The sequence below is a fragment of the Excalfactoria chinensis genome, chromosome 1 (assembly GCF_039878825.1).
Source record: "Excalfactoria chinensis isolate bCotChi1 chromosome 1, bCotChi1.hap2, whole genome shotgun sequence".
Taxonomy (NCBI): Eukaryota; Metazoa; Chordata; class Aves; order Galliformes; family Phasianidae; genus Excalfactoria; species Excalfactoria chinensis.
Genome location: NC_092825.1, coordinates 33,724,478 through 33,745,364, shown reverse-complemented (window position 1 = coordinate 33,745,364; position 20,887 = coordinate 33,724,478). Strand labels below are relative to the sequence as shown.

At 40.2% G+C, this 20,887-nt stretch overlaps 1 protein-coding gene across 1 annotated transcript in view; it reads right to left on the bottom strand.

Moving 5' to 3' along the window:
* Positions 1-20,887, bottom strand: part of MYRFL (myelin regulatory factor like) — a 38,420-nt gene that overhangs the window by 13,553 nt on the left and 3,980 nt on the right. Inside the window, exons 2-14 of the mRNA XM_072357350.1 lie at positions 18,997-19,087; positions 15,409-15,476; positions 15,056-15,314; positions 13,537-13,628; positions 11,774-11,921; positions 9,674-9,869; positions 8,503-8,579; positions 6,881-6,991; positions 6,599-6,689; positions 3,084-3,284; positions 2,571-2,679; positions 1,962-2,071; positions 348-511 (exon numbers count right to left, since the gene is read on the bottom strand). Coding sequence (XP_072213451.1) covers positions 348-511; positions 1,962-2,071; positions 2,571-2,679; positions 3,084-3,284; positions 6,599-6,689; positions 6,881-6,991; positions 8,503-8,579; positions 9,674-9,869; positions 11,774-11,921; positions 13,537-13,628; positions 15,056-15,314; positions 15,409-15,476; positions 18,997-19,087 — 1,717 coding nt within the window. The remainder of the gene's footprint in view (positions 1-347; positions 512-1,961; positions 2,072-2,570; positions 2,680-3,083; positions 3,285-6,598; positions 6,690-6,880; positions 6,992-8,502; positions 8,580-9,673; positions 9,870-11,773; positions 11,922-13,536; positions 13,629-15,055; positions 15,315-15,408; positions 15,477-18,996; positions 19,088-20,887) is intronic.

Sequence of the window (20,887 nt, the reverse complement as noted above, 5' to 3'; positions counted from 1 at the left end):
ATCGCTTTCACCGGAGCAGTACTGAAGATATTTTATTGCAGAAGAGGCTCTGCCGACCTCTCTCAGCACCAATTTCCAAGTCGCAGGGCTGCAACTGGACAGACTCTATCTTTGATTTACACAACTGAAGCAAGTACAGAAATGACTGCAATTTAACTGCCGTTTCACACATTAATTGCATCAGTGATTTAAAACATACAAGAGTTTTGCAATTTTTTTGTCCAGCTTTATTGCTTGAAAAGAGCTGAACTCAACTGTCAAGCAGAAGCAGTTTTCATTTCTTCCACAGAGACTATCGTGTTCATTTCTGTGACAACCATCACAGAGAACACCCCAGACTGAGGTACCTGACTGTGCTCCTTTCACTGACTGTTGACTTTAAACTGCTTAACCGTTTCAGCCTGGCCAGTTTTCTGTTCCACTGTTCCAATTCTTCTATTCTGACTTCAAGGTTGTTGGTTAGTTTGCAAAGCTGTTTTACTGCACCTACGTTTTCCATGAAGATCTGATCCTGAGAAGCAAAATAGGCGAAATAATGACAAAAGTAGGTACAGAACATTCATCAATTAGATGCAACAACAAGCAGTAATGCATGCAGAATTCACCTATGGAAGGACACACTGAATATTCAAAATACAAACACAATTTAAGCCATTGTAACTGGGAGGTCACTTTGACTACAAAACCCATTTGCTAGATTGAAAAATTGCTTGGGCTCAATTTGCAGTAAATTGAAAACGAAAAACTTGAAACTAAAGGGTTTTCTAGACCAAGGATTTAAACAGTGTTTTGAATTCATACAGTGCTGAATTTTAAACACTAAAGCTGTCAAAGCAAGACTTTGCTATTTGATTTGTAGTGTTGCAGCTGAGCATTGGTTTCAGAACCCCACCAACAGAACGTTTATCCAACCATTTACCTACAGGACAGACAAGCTGGGATCTTTCCAAATATAATATCAATTATACAGAAGCAGTAAGACAGGGAAAGATCCAAACCAGAAGGTTAAGCTGCGATGGCCAGATACTGCCTTCCCCTCTTCTGGATGCCATCTTAAACAATGCTATTACTGGCAGTTAATGTTTCTAACTGTCCCAGTTAGATGGAGCTCTTTCTCAGTCTACCCCCCCTTACATCAAGGTCACAGAACTGAATATTCACATGTTCTGCCATAGCTGTTAGGACTAAGAAGATAAAGCAAAGATGGCACTGCAGTAATTTACCCAGCCTTGTTGAAACAGCAGCAAATCATAGAATCATAGAATGGCTTGGATTGGAAGAGATCCGAAAGACCATCTAGTTCCAATGCCTTCCTGAGGACAGGGCTGATACCCACTAGATCAGGTGGATCAGGGCCCCATCCAACCTGGCCTTGAACAGCCCCAAGGATGGGGCAACCACTTATCTGGGCAACCTATGCTATTGCCTCACCATCCTCTGGGTAAAGAAATTCCACATACCTAACAGAAATCTCCCCTCTCTTAGTTTAAAATTATTTCCCTTCATTCTATCACTATCAAACCATGTAAAACGTCTAATTCTAGTTCTTTCCTGTTAGGATCTATAAATCAGCTAGGAAGGCTGCAAATTTTCTAATCATCTTTTCACTGCTCTCTCCAGAAAGTCCTTTTCCACACCTGCTCTGGAGTCCAACCCTTTGGATCAATGCTATGAAATCACTATCCACTTTTTTCCAGTGAATTTAAAGTTTTTTGTATTTTCTCTGCTACTGTATGATGATTTATTATTATAATGATGTTTTAATGCATGTAAATACTTCCTGTTTTTAAAAGAATCAAACATTTACTAACACCTGATGCTTCCATTTTTCTCAATAACGTGCCACAAACTGGCTTTGTGCAGACTGACCTCTTTGTATAAAGCATTGCACGTATTCACAGCATCACGCATGAAAGGAACAGTCTAAAAACACATCCCCACTTTGTTGTTGGAGACCGTACCTTGTCAACCATGAGGAAGTTTTCTATTTTTTCGCCATCATTAAAAGCGACGTCTCCAGCTTCTCTAACAGCCTGAGGTAAAAGCTCCTTCACTTCCTGCGCTATTATTCCTGTTCATAAGATAACAGAAACTAAAGTCAGGAAGTGCAGTGACACACCACTGATCATGACTGTGTGTTTAAATTGAGTTGTCCATCCTGAAAGCTACAAATAGGGTCAAACATATTCTAGAATGTTTCTATGGTAGGAAAATCCATGATTTCACTTTATTATTATTATTATTATTCTATTCTACAGAAAACAAACAGAAACCTTCAAAATTCCCTTCCTGTTTCTCTGCCGTAAGAATAAGATTGTTTCTGATTTTGCACTTCACTGTTGTTACACCTCTGGAAAAATTACCACCTGTCTTTAATCATTGAAATAGCAGTTGGAAGAACACCAGAAATGCTTGATTTCAGCACTTCTATCTCACAAGAAAAACACAGAAAAGTAAGCAACTGCAGCACTCCAAAAATGAGGATGAAATAGAAGAATTTGAAAAGACATTAGGGCACAATGACCAACAGTGGATGTAAATGAAAACTGGTAACAGAACTGACTGAATACCTGTTTCGTGAGTATTTTCTATTCCCATAACAGATGCAAATTCAGGCTTGTAGTCATACTCCACCAGTCTCATTTGTGTTATTCTTCTTAACTGCTCATTTGTATCGACCTAGTTGGACAAACACCAAGATTAATGCGTTGAAGCACCAAGAATAGTAGTGGCCTCTAGGACTTCACTGACATAGCAACAAGCCGGATATGGTCATTGGTCCAATCTCAGCATCAAACAATATGAACAGTGTTCCCACTCCACATTAGCAGAGTGCTATTTGTATTTGTATTGCCAGCTATCCTTCAGTCAAAAAAATGACATTTACAGACACCCCCAACTTCTACGGTCAGCCTCCCAAAGGCCACTGGTCGTGGCTCTACAGAGCACAGTGACATACTGCATCTCCTTAGGGCAGAATTTCAGCACACTCAAGTTCAAGGCACTGCTTCACATATCAGAACAATATCCATAAACATGCTATGGTGCAAACACAAAAGCCCTGAATACTCCACAGCCCTCACCTCCCGGATATTCTCTTTTGCTCGGCTGTCAGATGGATGCATGACTCTGCCCATAACTTTTGCATTTCCACAGACAACCAGTGCTTCGTCTGGTGCATCTGTGTTAATTCCTACTCGACCGTGACAGACTACTGTCTCTGGAACATGTCCTCGCTGCCACAACACATCACTGTCATTCTCAAACTGCCCTGGGTTAGATGCCTGCAGGAAAAAAAGAAAAAAAAGGTATTTAAAAATACAATATAGCATAGACATAGTATTGCTGTACTCCATTGCTTTGAAATAACTAACCTTTAATGTCTAAATTGTATTCATGAGGGTTTTTCAACACATCAACATAAAAAACAAAGTGGAGTCAGTTTTAAGTAACTATTCCTGCTCATACAGCACTGTCCTCATTGCTTTGTCCCCCGAGTTCTGTTTTATTACCACAGTAAGCTAAATTATCAACATTTAAAGCTCTTCAAATTTTAACACAGCGTAGCCTTCATGATTTCACAAACATATTCAGCACATACTGAGAGCCAGTGCTGAATAGATCAGAGGTGATCTTGTTTGAATTCATGGGACCCGTTCTCATAGAACAGATGCTCCAAACCATAAATGAAAAGTACCAAAAACCAGCAGCCCAGGAGATGTTTCTCACTGTGGACATTTTCACAGTAAAATACACAAATGCACAAAAAAGATCACTAAATCAAATGTCTTTTGACATTTAGAGCAATGTCTTACTAATATGTCTCAAAAGTAAAATGGAATGGAGAGATATTTTTTAATTATTTGTTGTTTGGGTTGGTAGAAAACAAGGCTTAATGAAATAGGCTGGAACAAAATTGCTTTCCAAGAGAAGTTTCCACAAGTTACAGCTACCAAATGAATTCTGCTTTCATTCAGAAACTGAACTACTAAAGTGTAAATTACATTCAGACCGTGTTTGTTAGGCTCTACAGACCTGCGGTCTATAAGTAGCAGTTCCTGGAGAGGACACCATCTGGAAATGCAAATCATGACAACTATCCAGTTAACCAATTGTCATTTTCAGTGAGGGATACGAAAGTAAATGCTCTCAAAGATCCTCTAAAATACTCCATAATGTTCAAAAGGAATTCACATTAGAAATTTCATGTCTTTAGAAATTAGAAATTTCATGAACCGGTGTCTTTCAAAGAACACACACACACACACAGAAATAGGTATAATTAGAAAAATCATTTGCTTTCCGTAATTAATTTTGTTGATTTATTTATTCCTTTTATTTTTTAACGTTGAATTCACTCTTTTAAATTTGAGCCTGACTAGGGGATGACTGTGGCAAGAAATTCGGGTGTATTTAAAGAAGCCCCAGTTTTTCACAAGCCTTTGACATCTACAATGCACTGTTTTGTGTGCACTTATCACTGTTTGCCTCAATTAGAGCATGACCTGATACGCCTGATAACCACTATTCAGATGGTAGTTTAGTTACGTTATGTTATGTTCCAGGGTACAAAGGGACAGAACAGGAACCACTTTCTGCAGCAGTGCATTTATAGAGCTTTCCTCCATTAAGGGAACCACCGTCTAGCTCAGGAGCCACAGAGTCACTCCAGAAGCCCCTTCCCACTCCAACAGATGCAAGAGCTCTTGGTCTTACAAGACTCAAAGACAAAACTCAAAGCCTATTACTAGCATTGTATTACTAGCATAAGCAAAACCCCAGAAATGCTCCATGAACACAACAAGAAGTTCCACGATGGGTCCAAACCAAAAGGTTTTCTGGATAGCATTATTCTGATGGTACTCATATTCCTTTCCTCGCCCTTAGGACTACGTTTTTGCCTCAGTCAAGGCCCTAAAATTAATCTCCACAGTAAAATTAAATACACTTCAAGATAGTGCCCAGATCAGATGTGAAATTTAACCTACAAATCACAGTTAAAAAACGAGTGAGAACTGAAAGGTTATGGCAGTCCTCACCTTCCCCCTGCAGCTCCATTGTACTCACCCAGGCTCTTCATTGTTACCACTCAACTCACCTAATCTTAACTGTAGCTAAATCTACATATTGCCCAGATCTGACACAGAACACCACCTTTGGATAACATGAAAAATGGGCTAGGACTGAAAGCTTTTGGCAGACCTCACCTTCTCTTTTCAGGCCCTTTTCAGCCCAACTAATAGTGGAGCTCTGGACATTTTCTCTCAACAAAACCTAAGCCTAAACCTAAAGCTAACTCTAGTCCCACTCCTAGGAAGCACCTAGGTGCAACATAAACCTCCACCTAAGACTTGCAAGGAAAACAGGCTAGAAATGAAATCTGTGGGAAACCTGTACCAATCTTTCACAGCACCAGTAGAATCCAACTCAGAGTGGGGGCTCTGGGCATCCTCTTTGAACAAACTGTAACACAAACCAGAGAAAGTGCCCTGGTCCAATGAAGAATCCTATTAATGGCTCAGACAGAAAAAGAGACAGGACCGGAGGGTTTTTCGGCCTTCACCTTATCTTTGCTTTTCATTTTCAGCCCAAATCACCCTGAGGATCTAGGCTTTCTCCCTTTACAAATCCTAACCATAACACTAGTGACTAGGTCCAACACAGACCTACACCAACACAGAAAAGGGGCTGGAACTGAAAGCATTTGGAAGCCCTTACCTTCCCTTTGCAGTGTCATTAAAACCCCATTCACAATGGAGCTCTGTGCTTTCTCTCTCAACAAACCCTAGCCCAAACCCTAGATGGGGCCCAGATCCAACACAGACTCCCATGTACAACTCCCATGAAAAAGGGGCCAAGAATAAATGTTTTAGAAGCCCTAACCTTTTGTTTGCAGGGTTACACTAACACTTAGTAAACACTAAGGTATTCTAGAGCTCCGTGGTACCTCAGTTTTCAAACTTTAACCCCATCTTTAGTCAGTGCTCAGGAACAACACAGACCCCTCAGATATGGCTCACACAAAAGAAAAAAGACCTGAAAGTAGTCCATGTATTCAGTTATATCCCTTTATTTCTCTCTCGAACACCCAACTGGAACCTTAATCCAAAATGCTGAGAGAAGCTAAGTGCCTGCATGGCTTCTAGATTCCTTGCACAGCCCATCCATAGTTCCTGTTACATTATACCTATGACTTTTTGATCTTTTCCAAGCCTCAACGAAGGCTAGGGCTGAAGATTAAAAGGGTAGTTTTTTCAATCCCCTTATCCATATGAAAGTAAAAAACGATGAGAGATGAATTTTCCCTGTTACTGTTTTGAAACGCATCACAACAACCAACTTAGGAGCTCGTACACACAGGAAAGTGCCAGCAACAGGTCTTAATATTTAAGAGTCACTTGCCCTTCTTTGCTTGCCCTACTTCTAACATTTCAAAATCCTGGTAATTATAAGATAGCAATGTATTCATATCATATGCAACTGATATTTTTTTTCTCATTATCTTTTATTCAGTGGTAATTTCTTTATGCCCAAGGATCCCTCCCAACAATCTTCTGTCAAAATAGTAAATGTGAAAGCAATAGAAGTTTCTACCTACCCTTACAATGATCTTTTCAGAGATATTTGCAGATAGCAAGTAGAATTGGTCCTGAGAGACGGCATACAGTCCAACCACCAGCATGAAGTATCTAATTTGAAATTGATTTAATGGAGAAAATATTGTCACTTTGCCTGCCTTAAAGCAGATACCCAGTATCAAACAGTTTGAAAGCAATGAACCACAAGATTTGGCAACACGGAGATGCACAAAGTTCAGTTCCATTGTAGAGTGGATGTTCTTTCCACTTCCCGCACACTGCCCTATCAGCTACAACAATACCTTTGGTCAGGATTAGGTTTCCCCTTTTTTCTCATGTTATTTGCTGTTGTTTCACTGAAATGCAGTCTTCCCAATGTCACTTTGGTTATCTGATCCCCCGTCAGATCAACTCTAAAACAGGAAAAGAAACAAGATCAGGGAAATAAGCGTTTGGAGACCTACCTGGCTCTACCCAGATTTCTTCAAACTCATTAAATCAGTCTTAGGAGAAACTGACAAATGAAAAAAACAACAGAGGAACTCCAGTAAAAATGCAGCAAGCCTGCTTTTGTGAAAGTGCTTTAAAATCACAATGATTATACCAAATAAACAGAGAAAGGACAGAGAGGGAGAAAATGCTCTTATTAGTAAGAATCGTTGTTTCTTGGTCTATTTGTACATAATCTTGAACATAATAAAACCACAAGAAAAACTCTTTTACAGAAAGGGCTGTTTAGCACTGTAATAGGCTCCCCAGGGAGATGGCTGAGTCACCATCCCTGGATGTGTTTAAAAATCGTTTGGATGTGGTGCTCAGAGATATGATTTAGCAGAGGGTTGTTAGTTAGGGTAGTATGGTTGGGTTGCGGTTGGACTTCATGATCTTTGAGGTCTTTTCCAACCTGGATAATTCTATGATTCTATATGATGAGAATCTATTGCCTGATAAGGGCATCATTTCTTACTATTGGATTTGAATTTACACATCAAAATAAAATAAATAAAATAAATTAAAAAAATAAATTTTACTACTTGACTTTGTTTCATCTGCATCTGATTTGTGCGTTTGAAAGCATAAAATGTACACGCATGCCTCAAATGCACTGCAGCACCACTCTTGTAAGTGATAAATAATGACATTAAAGAGTTTGTATGGGGGAAAAGAAACAGGCCACCTTCCATCTTTTCAGCTGCTATGGGTGAAAACTGCACCATCATCACTCATGAAACAACTGACACGCACCCAGATGCATCACTTTTCAGAATGTAAAAAGAATGATAATGTTACCGCAGTTATGCAAAAATCCAGTATTCTGTCCCAATTCAAAATTCAGTTTTGCAGACTGCATATTGCAGCCTTTGTCACAGTGTCGTCCTGTCAAATTTGACACTGGCTTATCTGTTTTTTTGGCTTTACGGCTTATTCAATTATTTATAAAGAACAGATCAGCTCCAACAGGAGACACACCACAAAATAAATAGTGATTCTGCCACTAAGATGCATAAGAATGGCAGACAGTTCCCAGGAGAAGCTGCACGCATGTTTCTAGCAGAACCGCTCCCCCTTAAAAGCACTGCAAACACACCTCATCCTTGTGTAGCCTCATGTCCATGTAGCACAGGAACAGGAGAACTACTTACATTTCTTAAGATAGGAAATGCATTCACCACTCAGCTTTGTGCCACAAAACAGTGCTGCTGGCTGAGTACAAATACTTTGGATGGATATATTTAATACATTTGTAAAGCTGCCAATTTTCTTCCTTAGTGAAAAAATACCAGGTATATATCTGCAATTCTATCTGCTCACCCAGAACGAAATGGAATGAAGATCAGAAGACTGTTTTAGAGATACTGTGAGTTTCCGAGAAAGAAATGTGTCAAACTGAAATAAAATGGAATAAATTTCTCAGAATTCTTACCTAACAGGATTGAAAGTCTTTTTGCTTCGATCTGACTGAGATTGCTCAATTGCAATTGTTTGATTTGGAGCTTCCATCTACAAAAACAAACAAACAAACAAACAAACAAAAATGACAATAATATTAAACATGAAATTTGTAATATTAATCAGTAGGAAACTGTGCCCAAAACAGCACAGTCTCTCTCATTTCACATCGAACTGCAGAGAAGGTAACGTGGGAATTGACACCTGCTCAGATGACAGCTGATCAGTGCTCTGTTCCAGGTAGTCTACACAACCTAACTTGAAAAAATTAAAACAAAGTAGGAAAAAATCACCTATTAATTTGCGAAAGAAAAATTGCTTTCTGAATCTTGCTTGCTTCTATCCCAAACCATAGGTGTAAATATTTAACACGAGGACTGAGCTATGTTTGGCAGCCCACTAAGTTACTTTAATGTAAATGTCTGAGTCTTTCTTGGATGGTGCCAGTCAGCACTTTGCTTCATATGAGAACACACAACATAACATTCAATAATTTCTTCTGCATTAATACCTTAGAACATACTAATCAAAGCAGGTACAGGATTTTTTTTAATCACTAAATTTTGAAAGGAAGTGAAAAATTGGTAAAATCTGTTAGAAAGAAGAAAATGTCACACTAATTCTCTCTATATAAGACCGTGGACCCATAGTGGCTGGGAACATTTTGGTTCTTAGGATGAAAAACTGGCAAGAAGAAACATGGGCACTGCATTGTTTTTTACATGTGAATTGTTCAGGGGAAAAAAAAATGAAAAATAAAAAATAAAGATTTGATTCATCTTCTTTGATTTTTGAGCTTTTCTTTTAACACTTCAATTTGGCCAGTGGATAAACTGGCCACCTACACACCAACTGGAAACATTACACCACCCACAGAGGGAAGAAAATTCCAGACAGTGAGAGGGATGTGACTGAAACCACGAGTAAGACAAACGTTATACCTTTCAGTATGTATCAAGCACAAGCACCCACAAAACATCACTCCCATAACATTCCACACAGAAGTCATTAGAAAATTGATGAGTTGTCTTTTATCAGTTCTTGGTCAAACATGTTTACAAAAAGGATTCGTTTATCAATCTTACTCTATGGATAATCGTGTATTAACATTAAAAGCAGTGCACAAAAAGAGGATAAATACTTGCCCTTATTCCAAAAGCTTTCAAGTAAAACTTTTCTATTGGTTTCACCCCCAGCTGAGTTTTGACATATTTTGGATGACCAGTGATTCTAATATGGACTGTGATTTGGAAATGATTCTTCTTCTGGCACACAAAGGCATCATCTGTTGCTGAAAAATTAAATCCTTTGTCTGTGACGATGTGATATCCTATGGCAGGTCTACAAAAACATGAAAGGATAGCAATTTTAAGTATAGGCATGTTTGTATCTTTAGTCCCTACTTTTTGCATGGGTTAAAAATTCATCTGCTTTTATGAACAAATCGGGAGTAGAAATACATCACTCAGTCACCAGTTCTACAGTTGTTTTCTTCTTAGCTTCTTCAAGGTGTAAGAATGAAAATGCATGTAAATGTACTGTAATTCTCATCCGACACATTAAATGTTTGGAAAGCAGACGTGGGGAGCTTACATAACCTTCACTTATAAATCTGAAGATGCTATGAAGGAAAACTGTTCACCTACAAGCACAACAAAACATTTTAGTTTATTCAAGTATTCATTACAACATTTCTATAAGCCACAGAGTTGAACTACTGCTGCAGACAGCAATGTGCTAATGAGAGAACAAGATTCCCTGTTCTGTTCCTCACTTTCCATACCAAGTTCCTCTGTAGCCTTTACTCAAATTAACAGGAAAGTTATAGAAACTGACCCTCTGGGCTGACCACTATAAAACTCATTTATAATGCTGTAACATCCTACCTCAACTAAGAAAACTCCATTCCATTTATTCTAAAGGACCAATCCATCACCCAAGGAGGAGTACTCTGTCCTTATGATTAACAGCAGACAAGGGAAGATATTGACAGATCTTTCTAAAACAGTCAGTGAATTCACCATCTCAACAATGCTTCCAGTTCTCTGATTTAAGTGATGGATAATTCTGAAATAATAGAACTACATGACAACACTTACTTACATGGGCATTGTCCTTTCTTGCTAATAAAAGTTGGATAATCACTATCTCTTGTCTAATGCTACTGTGAAACTCATTGCTACAACTACTGACGATGGCTTTTCAGAACTCATCTATTTCTTTGCCTGTTGGCAGAGTCAAACCGTACAGACTTTCCAGGAAATGCACAAACTTTGTTATCTTTTTATAAATGATGAATAAGTCCCTTCCAAACAATCACAGGTTACCTGACACAAGGAAAGAAAAGTTCTTTAAAACTGTTTCAAAACAACATAGCCATATTGTTGCTAATTTCCGTTCTTGTTTGGAAGCAAAAACTGTGCACTGTGCCATAAATTGCAGCACATCTCAGAACAACAGCTCTACCACTGATCTCACCTACGTGAAATAGTGATTTCTTCTGCTAATAGTATCTTAATTGCCATTAATTGTAATCACATGTGTTTTTGGATTATTTTTTTAAAGATAAACAACACATTGTGTTATTTCTGTTGATACAAGCTACCAAGAAAGGTGAGTCTGGAATTTCAGTTTTAAGTCTCCAGAAATTAAAATATACAAGAGGGCAGGCAGCAGGTGAGAAGTCTCCCACCATCATTTCAGAGATCTATTGTAGCCACCAGTCGTATGTATAACAATTAGAGCCCATCCAGATGGACAATTCATATCCCAACAACATCTGAAGCACTGGGAGGTTTCTTACAGTTCTGCTTTATACAGGAATATTCTTAGTTCTTGACTGAACGTTTTACCTACGTGTCTGTAGCCAGAAGACTTCAGTTATGTGAGCCCAGAAGTAAAACAGGTATTTTCTACTTCCACTTCTTTAATGCTTCGGGCCATTACACGCAATATGCTCAGTAAGTATATTCAATAACACGCTTGACAAAATAAATAAATCTAACAGCTATTCAGGTTAAACTCATTTTTCTTTTCCTCTGAAGGGAAATCAGAAAACCTAACATGAATTTCAAGCAGCGCTTGAAGTTGAGCTTATCTGATACATCCAAAAACTCACATCCCACAACTGCTACACCTCCTTCTCCACTCTTATATTCAGGAAGAACAAGGGATGACAAATGTGGCATTTATTCACATACAGTGCCAGAAAAAAAGAAAGGAAAAACTTTTTTCCAAGTGCTTACAGCTTTTCATAATTAGAGTTCAGTAAGCTGTTCCACTGAGAAGTTTGATATAGTTGCCATGTCAGAGCTTGGCAGCATTTTTCCAAAGCTGCATTCTGTCCATCACTGTCATAGTCTTGCACTTCAGCAGCACAGTCCTTGAGAATTGCTATAGAGAGACAGAAATCCCGCATTAATATTTTTATATAATTACATACGTAAAGCACAAATTATTCCAAATATATTTAAATCTTAAAACTTCCTTCACAGCTATTCCAATAGACCTTGTCCCAGAAAATACATTTTTCTGCTTGCCTAATTTGCAAAATATTACACAAGTAGCATTTCCTATTTTTATTATCTCCCAAAGGATGCTAAGTTCCTTTGGAACTGGGGGAGGGGAGGAACCAGCCCCAAATGGAGAGCTAAGTAAGTAGATCTGTAAGAAGCTGTGCAAGAAACAAAGTGGGACAAAGAAGTTCAGTGTAAGTATAAGAAGCAAAAGAAATAAAGACATTTCCTATTCTCTCCACTACAAGTTTAAACTGAATATATTCATTGCAATACATTCTTAGCTCCAGAGGTAGAGAGACAGTTTCCACTGTGGTTACCTGGTTAATGCTTTTTGGGTACATATGACAGTATTATGAGGCAAACAGTGTCAGCTGTAATTCCTATAGGTGTTTTACCTTTCATGCTGACAGAGGAAAATGCAGTAAGGGAGACAGATAAATGGGGTGCAGTAAGGATGGGAGAGAATATGTCAGTAGGCAGATAAACAAAGATATTTCTATGGCCTGCAGCAGCACAGTGAGACAGAGCTCACCTTGACCAGAACAATTTCAGACCCAAGCTTCACTTGTAAATCCCCATTTCTGACACACAAAAGGGGGTGAACACATTAAAAAGTTTAGAAATAAAAATAAAAGTAAAATAAATAAAAGTAAATACATTCATACTTAATTTCTAGAAGATTCCCATGTCTTTTTTTTTTTTTTCTTTTTTTCCAATGGTTGCATTCTTTTTCCCACTATGTGTGGATCTGTGAGATTTAATTATCACAGCCTCCTAAAGATAGCATATTTAAAGCTGTGTCTTTGAAGTATTAAAACCAGCAATAACAATTTTAGATACAGCGGTGCCTGCTCTGGAACTGCCTCTTTTCTCCTTCCAGCAGTGGCAGACTTAGAGAGCTAGTCACAGTCAAGTAACACCGATCAAACAAAAAGAGGCACCAATGGCAAACTACCCAAGTAAACCCACCTGCTGCTCATTAATAAAAAATCTAAAAGACTTAAGCTTAGAAATAACTAAATCTAAAGAAATAATATGCGACTCTCGCATTCTCCATGAGGCTTAAAGTTCCTCAGGCAAACTGCAGAAAATGTATGGAGCTGATAAATTAGATCAAAAAGAGAAACTATGATCTGTTTTGCTCACACACCAGATTAATTCCCTATTGGACTGACCCACATTTCTTTGCCCATTCTATTTAGCATGTCAGCAGAGTATGGTATCATCTGCAGGCTCACATGTGGAGAAGGGCACAATGTTTGGAGGGCAGGCAGTCAGAGAGAATAGGCTTCTAATATTTCACCTCTCTTTGCCAAACTTAAGTAGGTCCTTATTTTCAAAAACACTGAAAAGATGAACAGCTCCAAAGCTGGTAGTAGTAAATGGATTGTTAGTATCTCTACCATTTCAGAGCCACTGGGACATACGCTCTTTGAACGCTCCAGCCTGCAGTATAAAATATCAAATTGTGTTTTCAAGGAGTTGCTTACCTTGGCTGGAGCTGTTACACCAGACCTGAGGATCAGTGCTATCTCCCAGTAACTGTGAGAGCTTCCTTTTTGTGCCTGATGCTGCGGAAGTGCTTTTAAAAAACACATTAAATTACTCATTCCAGTCTAAACACAGTTATTAGAGTCACATTATAAGCGAACACCCCACTACCGCAATCTAATCGTACCGTCACCCTGATTTTGATTTGCTGGGACGAGGAGATTGCTTATGGCTTTTAAAACCTGAATTACTCATTTTTCCTTCTAAAAGATAAATGAATATATTTTTACATATCATGGTAATGGAGAACTTAATCTCTTGTAAAGGTTTACAGGGCGCAATCTGCAAAATCACAATATCCACATTAACAACATAGCGTTTTCTTGAATGATTTTACTCCACTGAGTGGGAGCTCATTTTTCTTATAGAGAAAACAAAATACTGTCAGCTGTTATTAAACCAGTCTGTTAATAAAGACGTCTCAAGGGAAGACTGGTTGAATGTAATTTCTCAGAAAGTGAGATTTCAATGTTTTTTTCCCTTTCTATGAAGGGGAAACCTTATTTCAAAACACTGATATTATAAAATGGAATCTGGGTCACTCCTTGTGGCAAAAAACAAGCCAGTCTCCAGGTCTCAGGCAGTCCTAATAGGCACGGATGTTTAGGTTTCTCCATAAGTATAAGAAAAGCCTGCTTGACGCACTCTTATTCTTTCTCTGGATTTGTTCAAAAATTCAACACTAGGTTGAGAAGTATTTTGTATCTTAAGTTCCAATAATGAAAACACTTCCTTCAAAAATGACCGTGACTAAGTGGAATCTTCTACTGCAAAGGAAACAGTTAAAATATAACCAGCTTCACCAAGGGACCGAGGCCCAGCTTCCTTTTTTCACATCACCAACATAACATGCAACTGACTTCCATGCAGAGGAGGAGAAGGAGAATCAACAGCCCCAAGACTAACAATGATGAATTCCTATGATCTCCCAGCAACTGCACAGGTCCCACTCTGGCACACATTGGTCAATTCATTCTTAGTAGGTATCATGGTTGTACGTCTGCACTACCCAATGTATTTTACACAGCCAAGCGTCCAGAACACACTAGTAGATGAACATGGCAGATGGTATATGAATACCACTGCACTTGCTTACACAGATGTGATGTTCTTTTCCTTGCATGCCATGTGTCAGAATACTTCCAAGACCCTTATGTTTAAGTCCCTGCAATAAGCACTGCAAAACCCCTAACTGTTTTTATAATCCAGTTACCAGCTACCTGTGAATTCTTCCTTAGCCTTGCATCGTTCTTAAAACTGAAATGCATTCTAGGCATTTTAATCCCAATTTTAATCGAGGTGTTTAAAGAACCCTCAACCGTAAGTTTCTCAAACACATCTAAACACTGCCATCCTGTGGAAAATTCTGCACCCACAGGGATGTTACACTAGGTTGTCACATCTTCTACCAGCTCCATTTTTTTGTACTGTGCCTCATTCCCTGTATAAAGCCTTTACCTAGAGATCTGAGACACGTTTGGCTGAAAGTATGAATAATTAAAACCCAAAGAGCTGGAGGATGTAGAGTTATTCCACGGAGTCACAGCATTATCTCTCTTCATACAGCAGCCCTGCGGAGTGCTGCAAGGATGTCCGCTGCTGTTGGGATCAGGAGAAGTCTCCAGGAACCTGTAGGGAAGCTTGCTGGGTGCCACAGCTGATGGACAAGGGAACGGAGACTGCTGCCCACTTGGCCAGGTAGCATCGCCCCACGTGGCTGCAAGCAAACAGACAAGACAGTAAATCGTAAGAAAAATTGAGCTGGAGACCTTCTTTACCAGCTTGGGGGAGCCAGAACTCACGTCACCTACTCTTGAGCTGTGGTGGAGAATATGCTTCTGACCCAGAGTCTGGTGGAGAGTCTGGCAACTGCCTTTGCCTAGGAATGAAAAACAGATTTACATTTTCACTGAGAGAAGACATAGAGAACAGATCTCTCCTCCTCAAGGAAATAAGGCAAAGCTAAAAGCAGCTGGAGAGGGACCACAAGGCTACTTAGAATGGCTTTCAGGATACATTGCTTACCAAGGTTGCAGCCCCTTCTCACAGATCAACAATAACCTCCTCTTGCAGGGACACCCCATCGCCACCAATTCTTGACCAAACATCCCTCCAAGGCAGGGGACTCACACCCCGCTTCCCTCCCATAAGCTGCTCTTCAGTTACTTCTGGGCACACCAGAACACACGGGCTCACAACAGCTCCATTCTCTCTAGACTACATTTTAAAGATATTTAGCACCTTTCTCAGCAAACAGTGGATAACGGCTTAAGAGACTGGTTTGGGCACAGCACCCGCAGACACCATCAGGGGTCAGCAGGTCACACTGCAGCACCAAAAGGCAGGCCAAGGGAGGAGGGAAGCAGTGAGAAGCACATTGGTCCTATTTGAAGCAAGAATTCCTTATGAATTCACCAGAAGGGTCCAGAAGCTCAATGTGGGATTTCCCTAGATTGCAAGCTACTTTCCTTCTTCATAACCCTACATAAATTTACTAGTTCCATTGGAAAACACTGAGGGGGACCAATACCTTCTATGTCTAAATGGTGAAAGAATTAAAAGTAAAGACAACTAACAGGTCAGTCCCAGCAGCTCCTCAAAGCAAAGATTAATTTGAAAAGAAAAAAAAAGGCACAAAAAAACCCTGGCTACCATTGCTGATTAGTTGCATATAACACTCGGGTTATCAGCTGGCAGAATCTTGCCACGTACACTTGAAGGAGGAATAAATTTCAAGGTGTACTGGAAAGGGTTTAAGTGTTTGGGCAGCAGGAGCTGCAGGCTGCATGAAGAGAGGCAGCCATGAGCTGCCCAGTGCTAATCCCAGCTGACTGCAGGTAGTCCTGAGTGGTTCCAGGCAGTCCCAGTGCTCACAAAGTGCAGCAGACCATGCAGCACCACATGCAGCACCGCCGCCCAGCAGCTCCCATGTCACACCTGCAGGACAGCACTGCACCACATCCAGGCAGAGCTGGGCTGCCATCTGTGTACGGTGACATGAGCAGAGGTTCATTTCCCACTTTGTGGTACATGAATAAGGAAGCAGGAGCACAGGAGGAACCCTCACACCCCTCTGTGAGGAAAGGTCTCAGCTCCTTCAGCTGCTGGTGGTCAGCAGCAGGGGCCGTGGGCAGTAAGGTGCTCTAACCAGAACCAAGCACTGGCAGCTTGACAGGGGAATCCTGACTGGGGACTCAGATATTCCACATGATCCACAGCAGCCTCTGTGCCAAACCCCATGGATAAGCAGGAGAGATTTCTGTTTTAGCAGCCCTGCTGGGAGAGGTCACCGAGAAAGCGAAGCAGCTAAGTGTGCTCTTGCCTAGACTGATGTTTATTTAAAGTGTTTGCTGCTTTTTTGTTATCCAAACAGATACATCTATGAAAAAAAACCAACAACCTGGCTCAGTCTAAAGAACTTCAGGAATGCTGTTCCATACATGAACAAGCTTGTCCATGGTATTTTACTGTGCAGCTTCCTTTTGATTTACAGGTGGAAACGGAATGCTTCCTTGTCTGCAGCTGGTATGAGGAGCTTTGCTCTGTTTATGGCTCAACAGATACCCAAGAGCTCAGCCCCACTCTCACGCTTGAGGTTTGAAAGATGTTTCTCGATTATTTATTCTTTGGCACATTTATTTGATTACACTGTGATACCCCCCATAGAATTTGCTGTAGTATATACTCTGTTTTACTTTTGCTCTCCTGGAGTTTCTCCTGTCAGACAGCATGAAGGATTACTTCCTTAGAGAGGACTGTGGAACCAGACTGTGATTTAAGCTAGGGCGAATCCCTCCTGAGTTGCCCACAGCACAGCAGCAAGGTGTTCCCACACAACACAGCAAAACCAGTTCTTCCGTGCTGAAAGTGGGAGCAGCCTAAGTCACCAGCAGACTGCTACAGAGGCTGGACTGCTGGCTTCAGTCAGATGAGGGCACAGGTCTGTCTCATCTCATAATTCTTTTAAGTTTTTCAGCTCTTCACAATCGTGTTTTCAAAGCAGTTTAAGGGAGAGAAAACCCTATGCCACCTTGCTGCTGTTTGAGCACAAGGAAGAAGTGCTTTACAATAAGGGTGACAGAGCACTGAACAGGCTGCCCAGAGAGGCTGTGGAGTCTCCTCCTTCAGACATAATCAAGACCTGGCTGGACACTTTCCTGTGCAACCTCCTATAGGGAACCTGCTTTAGCATGGAGCTGGACTGGATCATCTCCAGAGGTCCCTTCCAACCCCTGCAATTCTATGATTCAGTGAAAGGACATAATAAAGTGATCCTCAATCGCATCAGGAATGATGGAGGTTCAGAAATCGGCTCTTAACCCTTTCAAGCATACTTATGAGCTATAGGTTCCAACACTGCCTTGGAGCAGATTATTTGCTTGCACATGCACATAGACAGAAGCACTGCAACTGCAATATCTATGTAACGTACCTAAGCTGAGTGACAGTAGATATTTACATCTATGCAACTGCTACATGCTTGTGTGTATGAAAGCAACAAAATCTCATTTGAAAGTTATTGTGAAGGAGTTTGATAATCTGTTTAATACACATTTAGACACTTGAAGATCAAATACTATGAGTATCTACAAACAGCAGACTCTTCCATTTTTACTTTACGACTATGGCCAGAGAAAGAATCAAGTCATTATTCATGATTTAGAGTAGGTAGAAGCCTATTTAGGCGACTGTGAGTCAATACATACAATAGCAAGTGTGTCTACAGTGAGAAAACCTGCAGGCTGCTTAGTTGCCCTATAAAAACATCCACTGCTGCTTTGCTCTTGGCAAACATCAGCACATTTGTAACGTTTTGAATCTAACCACAGTCATATGACAGTTGTCTAGATGAACAGTTTGGGTCTGAAGTCTTTGATAGATCTGTGTTGCACAACCTTCCACCCTTAACCATGACCCCTTATATTATGTAGCCTTTGTAACTCTGAAAACAAGTCTCAGAAAAGATTAATGGTGAACTTCTCTGCTCTGAAGGGAGCATTAGGATAAAAGCAGTAGCCCTGTTTCCCTTAGACTGGGAGGTTTGCATTAGTATCTCAATTTATTATACATTAATCTCATTTACATCATTTATTCTGCATATAAACACTAAACTAGCACTTAGTTACATTAAAAAATAACAGCTTTGCATTTAATGCCATAATTAGCATAACAGTTGTGAATTGTCCCAGACTTCATTACCATCCGTTCTGTTGAACTGCAAAATAACACAGTTCCATTACTATCTGCAATTTATATTTCCAGCTTTCACACAGTTTCAAGTATGGAAATAAGCACTCCACAATCCTATTGAACCTAAGAGATTTCAGGTCTGACTGCTGCTTTCAGATTTTAACCAGGGCACCACCAAAAACAATGTAATTTGTTGCTATAGTACTTACAAGGTTCCAAACTCTAAGTCACTGCTGAGGAATTCTTCCAACATACTTGTATCCACCATGGGGTTCTCCAAGGCTCTGTGAACATCTTGCCCTGCAACCAAAGATGTCACTCTTGGAATCCGTCTTTTTGACATTCGTACACAGTTGTCAGTACTTCAGACTAAGGAATGCTGCCCATTATCTCACACAAAGGAAAATAAGATCAATCCTGTCCTACCACAGGTGAGCATCTCATGCGTTACAGATAAGTCACATTTCTATTTGGAAGTATGGGCATATTCACTGAGGGAGAAAAGATGACAGGAAATGCAGGGTTAAAGAGAGAAGGTGAAGATGACAGCACCAGAAAAACACCAGTTTGTGCCGGTCATGAAGGCCTCACAGAATTACCACAGCAGGAGGAGGGGCTCCTGGTTTGCAACTACAAAACTAAGGTTTTGAAGATAACTTCATACTCCTTTATGTTGGGATCGAAACAGGCGACCAAAACAAAGTCTGATGTTTCACAGAGACCCACTTCCCTGCACTGGTACTACAAGCGAGTTTCTGAAACAGTTTTAGAAACCATTATCCCAAGCTTTAATTAAGAAAGCATAAATAAAGCTTTTGAAGTACTAAAGGAATTGGAGGCTTCCAATTATTTTCCTAGGGGGAAAAAGAAATAAGTCCAATAATGTGCTAGATGTCTTACTGAACAGGAAGGTTCAGTACTTTGTCCTTTGCTGCTTGGTTACTGAAGGCTATAAACAGATTTGATGATTGCAAAGTCTGTGGAATTCACGAGTTCTTCTGTAGAAAGGCAAGCAAGTCAGCCGGAACTCTCCTTCAGAAAAAGAAACAAAAGCAAACAAAACTGCTGCACAGGCTCACCACCTTTCCAGCAAGCCTTCTATAAATATAGGAGTGGCCAGTCAGAAAGAAAGATAAGGAAGTTCAAGTTACTGCTCTCTACAGTCATCTACCGGAGCCGGCCAACTCCATTCCATTGCTGCACAGGACAGAGTGGTGCAGCTTGAGAGCTGCAGGGCTCAGCCCAGAGCAGCTGACACCAGCTACTTCCCCTTCACCCTGCTGCTACCTGGGACACAAGGTGCATAGCAGAAGTTGTACTGTTTCTTCTGTATTCTGCTATTGTCTCTGTCCAGTCTTGAAATGGTGGTAAGCTTCACTGTCTGCAAAAATGGCTTGAAAATACACAAGGCTCTGGCTTTCTTCAGCAACCTTCCTCAAACATGAATGCCTGCTCAAGGCACCTGGCCCTCATGCATAGTTAAAAAATCGTTGCAATTAATGTGTTTTTACCTGCACCACAGAAGCAAGAATTGTTTATTTTGACCAAGGTAGGAAACAAGCTTTTCTGGCCATAAAAGGACAGGGCCTTCAATATGGGCATCCCACAGCTGAGAGAGTAGGCCTCTTGCAGTGCAATGGCAACAACAGCAGTACACCTCAATCCCTCTTAATCTCTCCACTGTGCATAGCAGTTAAATAGGCAGAAGGAGAAGAATGGAAAAAAGAGGTAAATCTATGCTGGGAGAAGAAGGAAGCACACCAGCAAGCAGACAGACTGCCACTAATGAAAGTTTCATGGTACCAACCCACTGAATAAACAAACTACATTTGGCTGCACTGCAGAGCATAGCTCTAATAATGTTTCTTTCTAAATGTACTTCCTTTCCTGTACTTGCATTGGCATCTGTCTCAGCAGAGGAGGAGCTGTTGGATCACGTGAAAACTTATTCAAAATATATCCATCTCACAGACCTTGATCATAGTAAGCACCTGAAAGTTACAGGCTTTGGGATAAAATACATTGATATTTTGACTGAGAATTTGTTTGCTGCTCTTTCTGCACCCTGGTAGCATGCAAGCCAGCTACCCAAAGTCACTA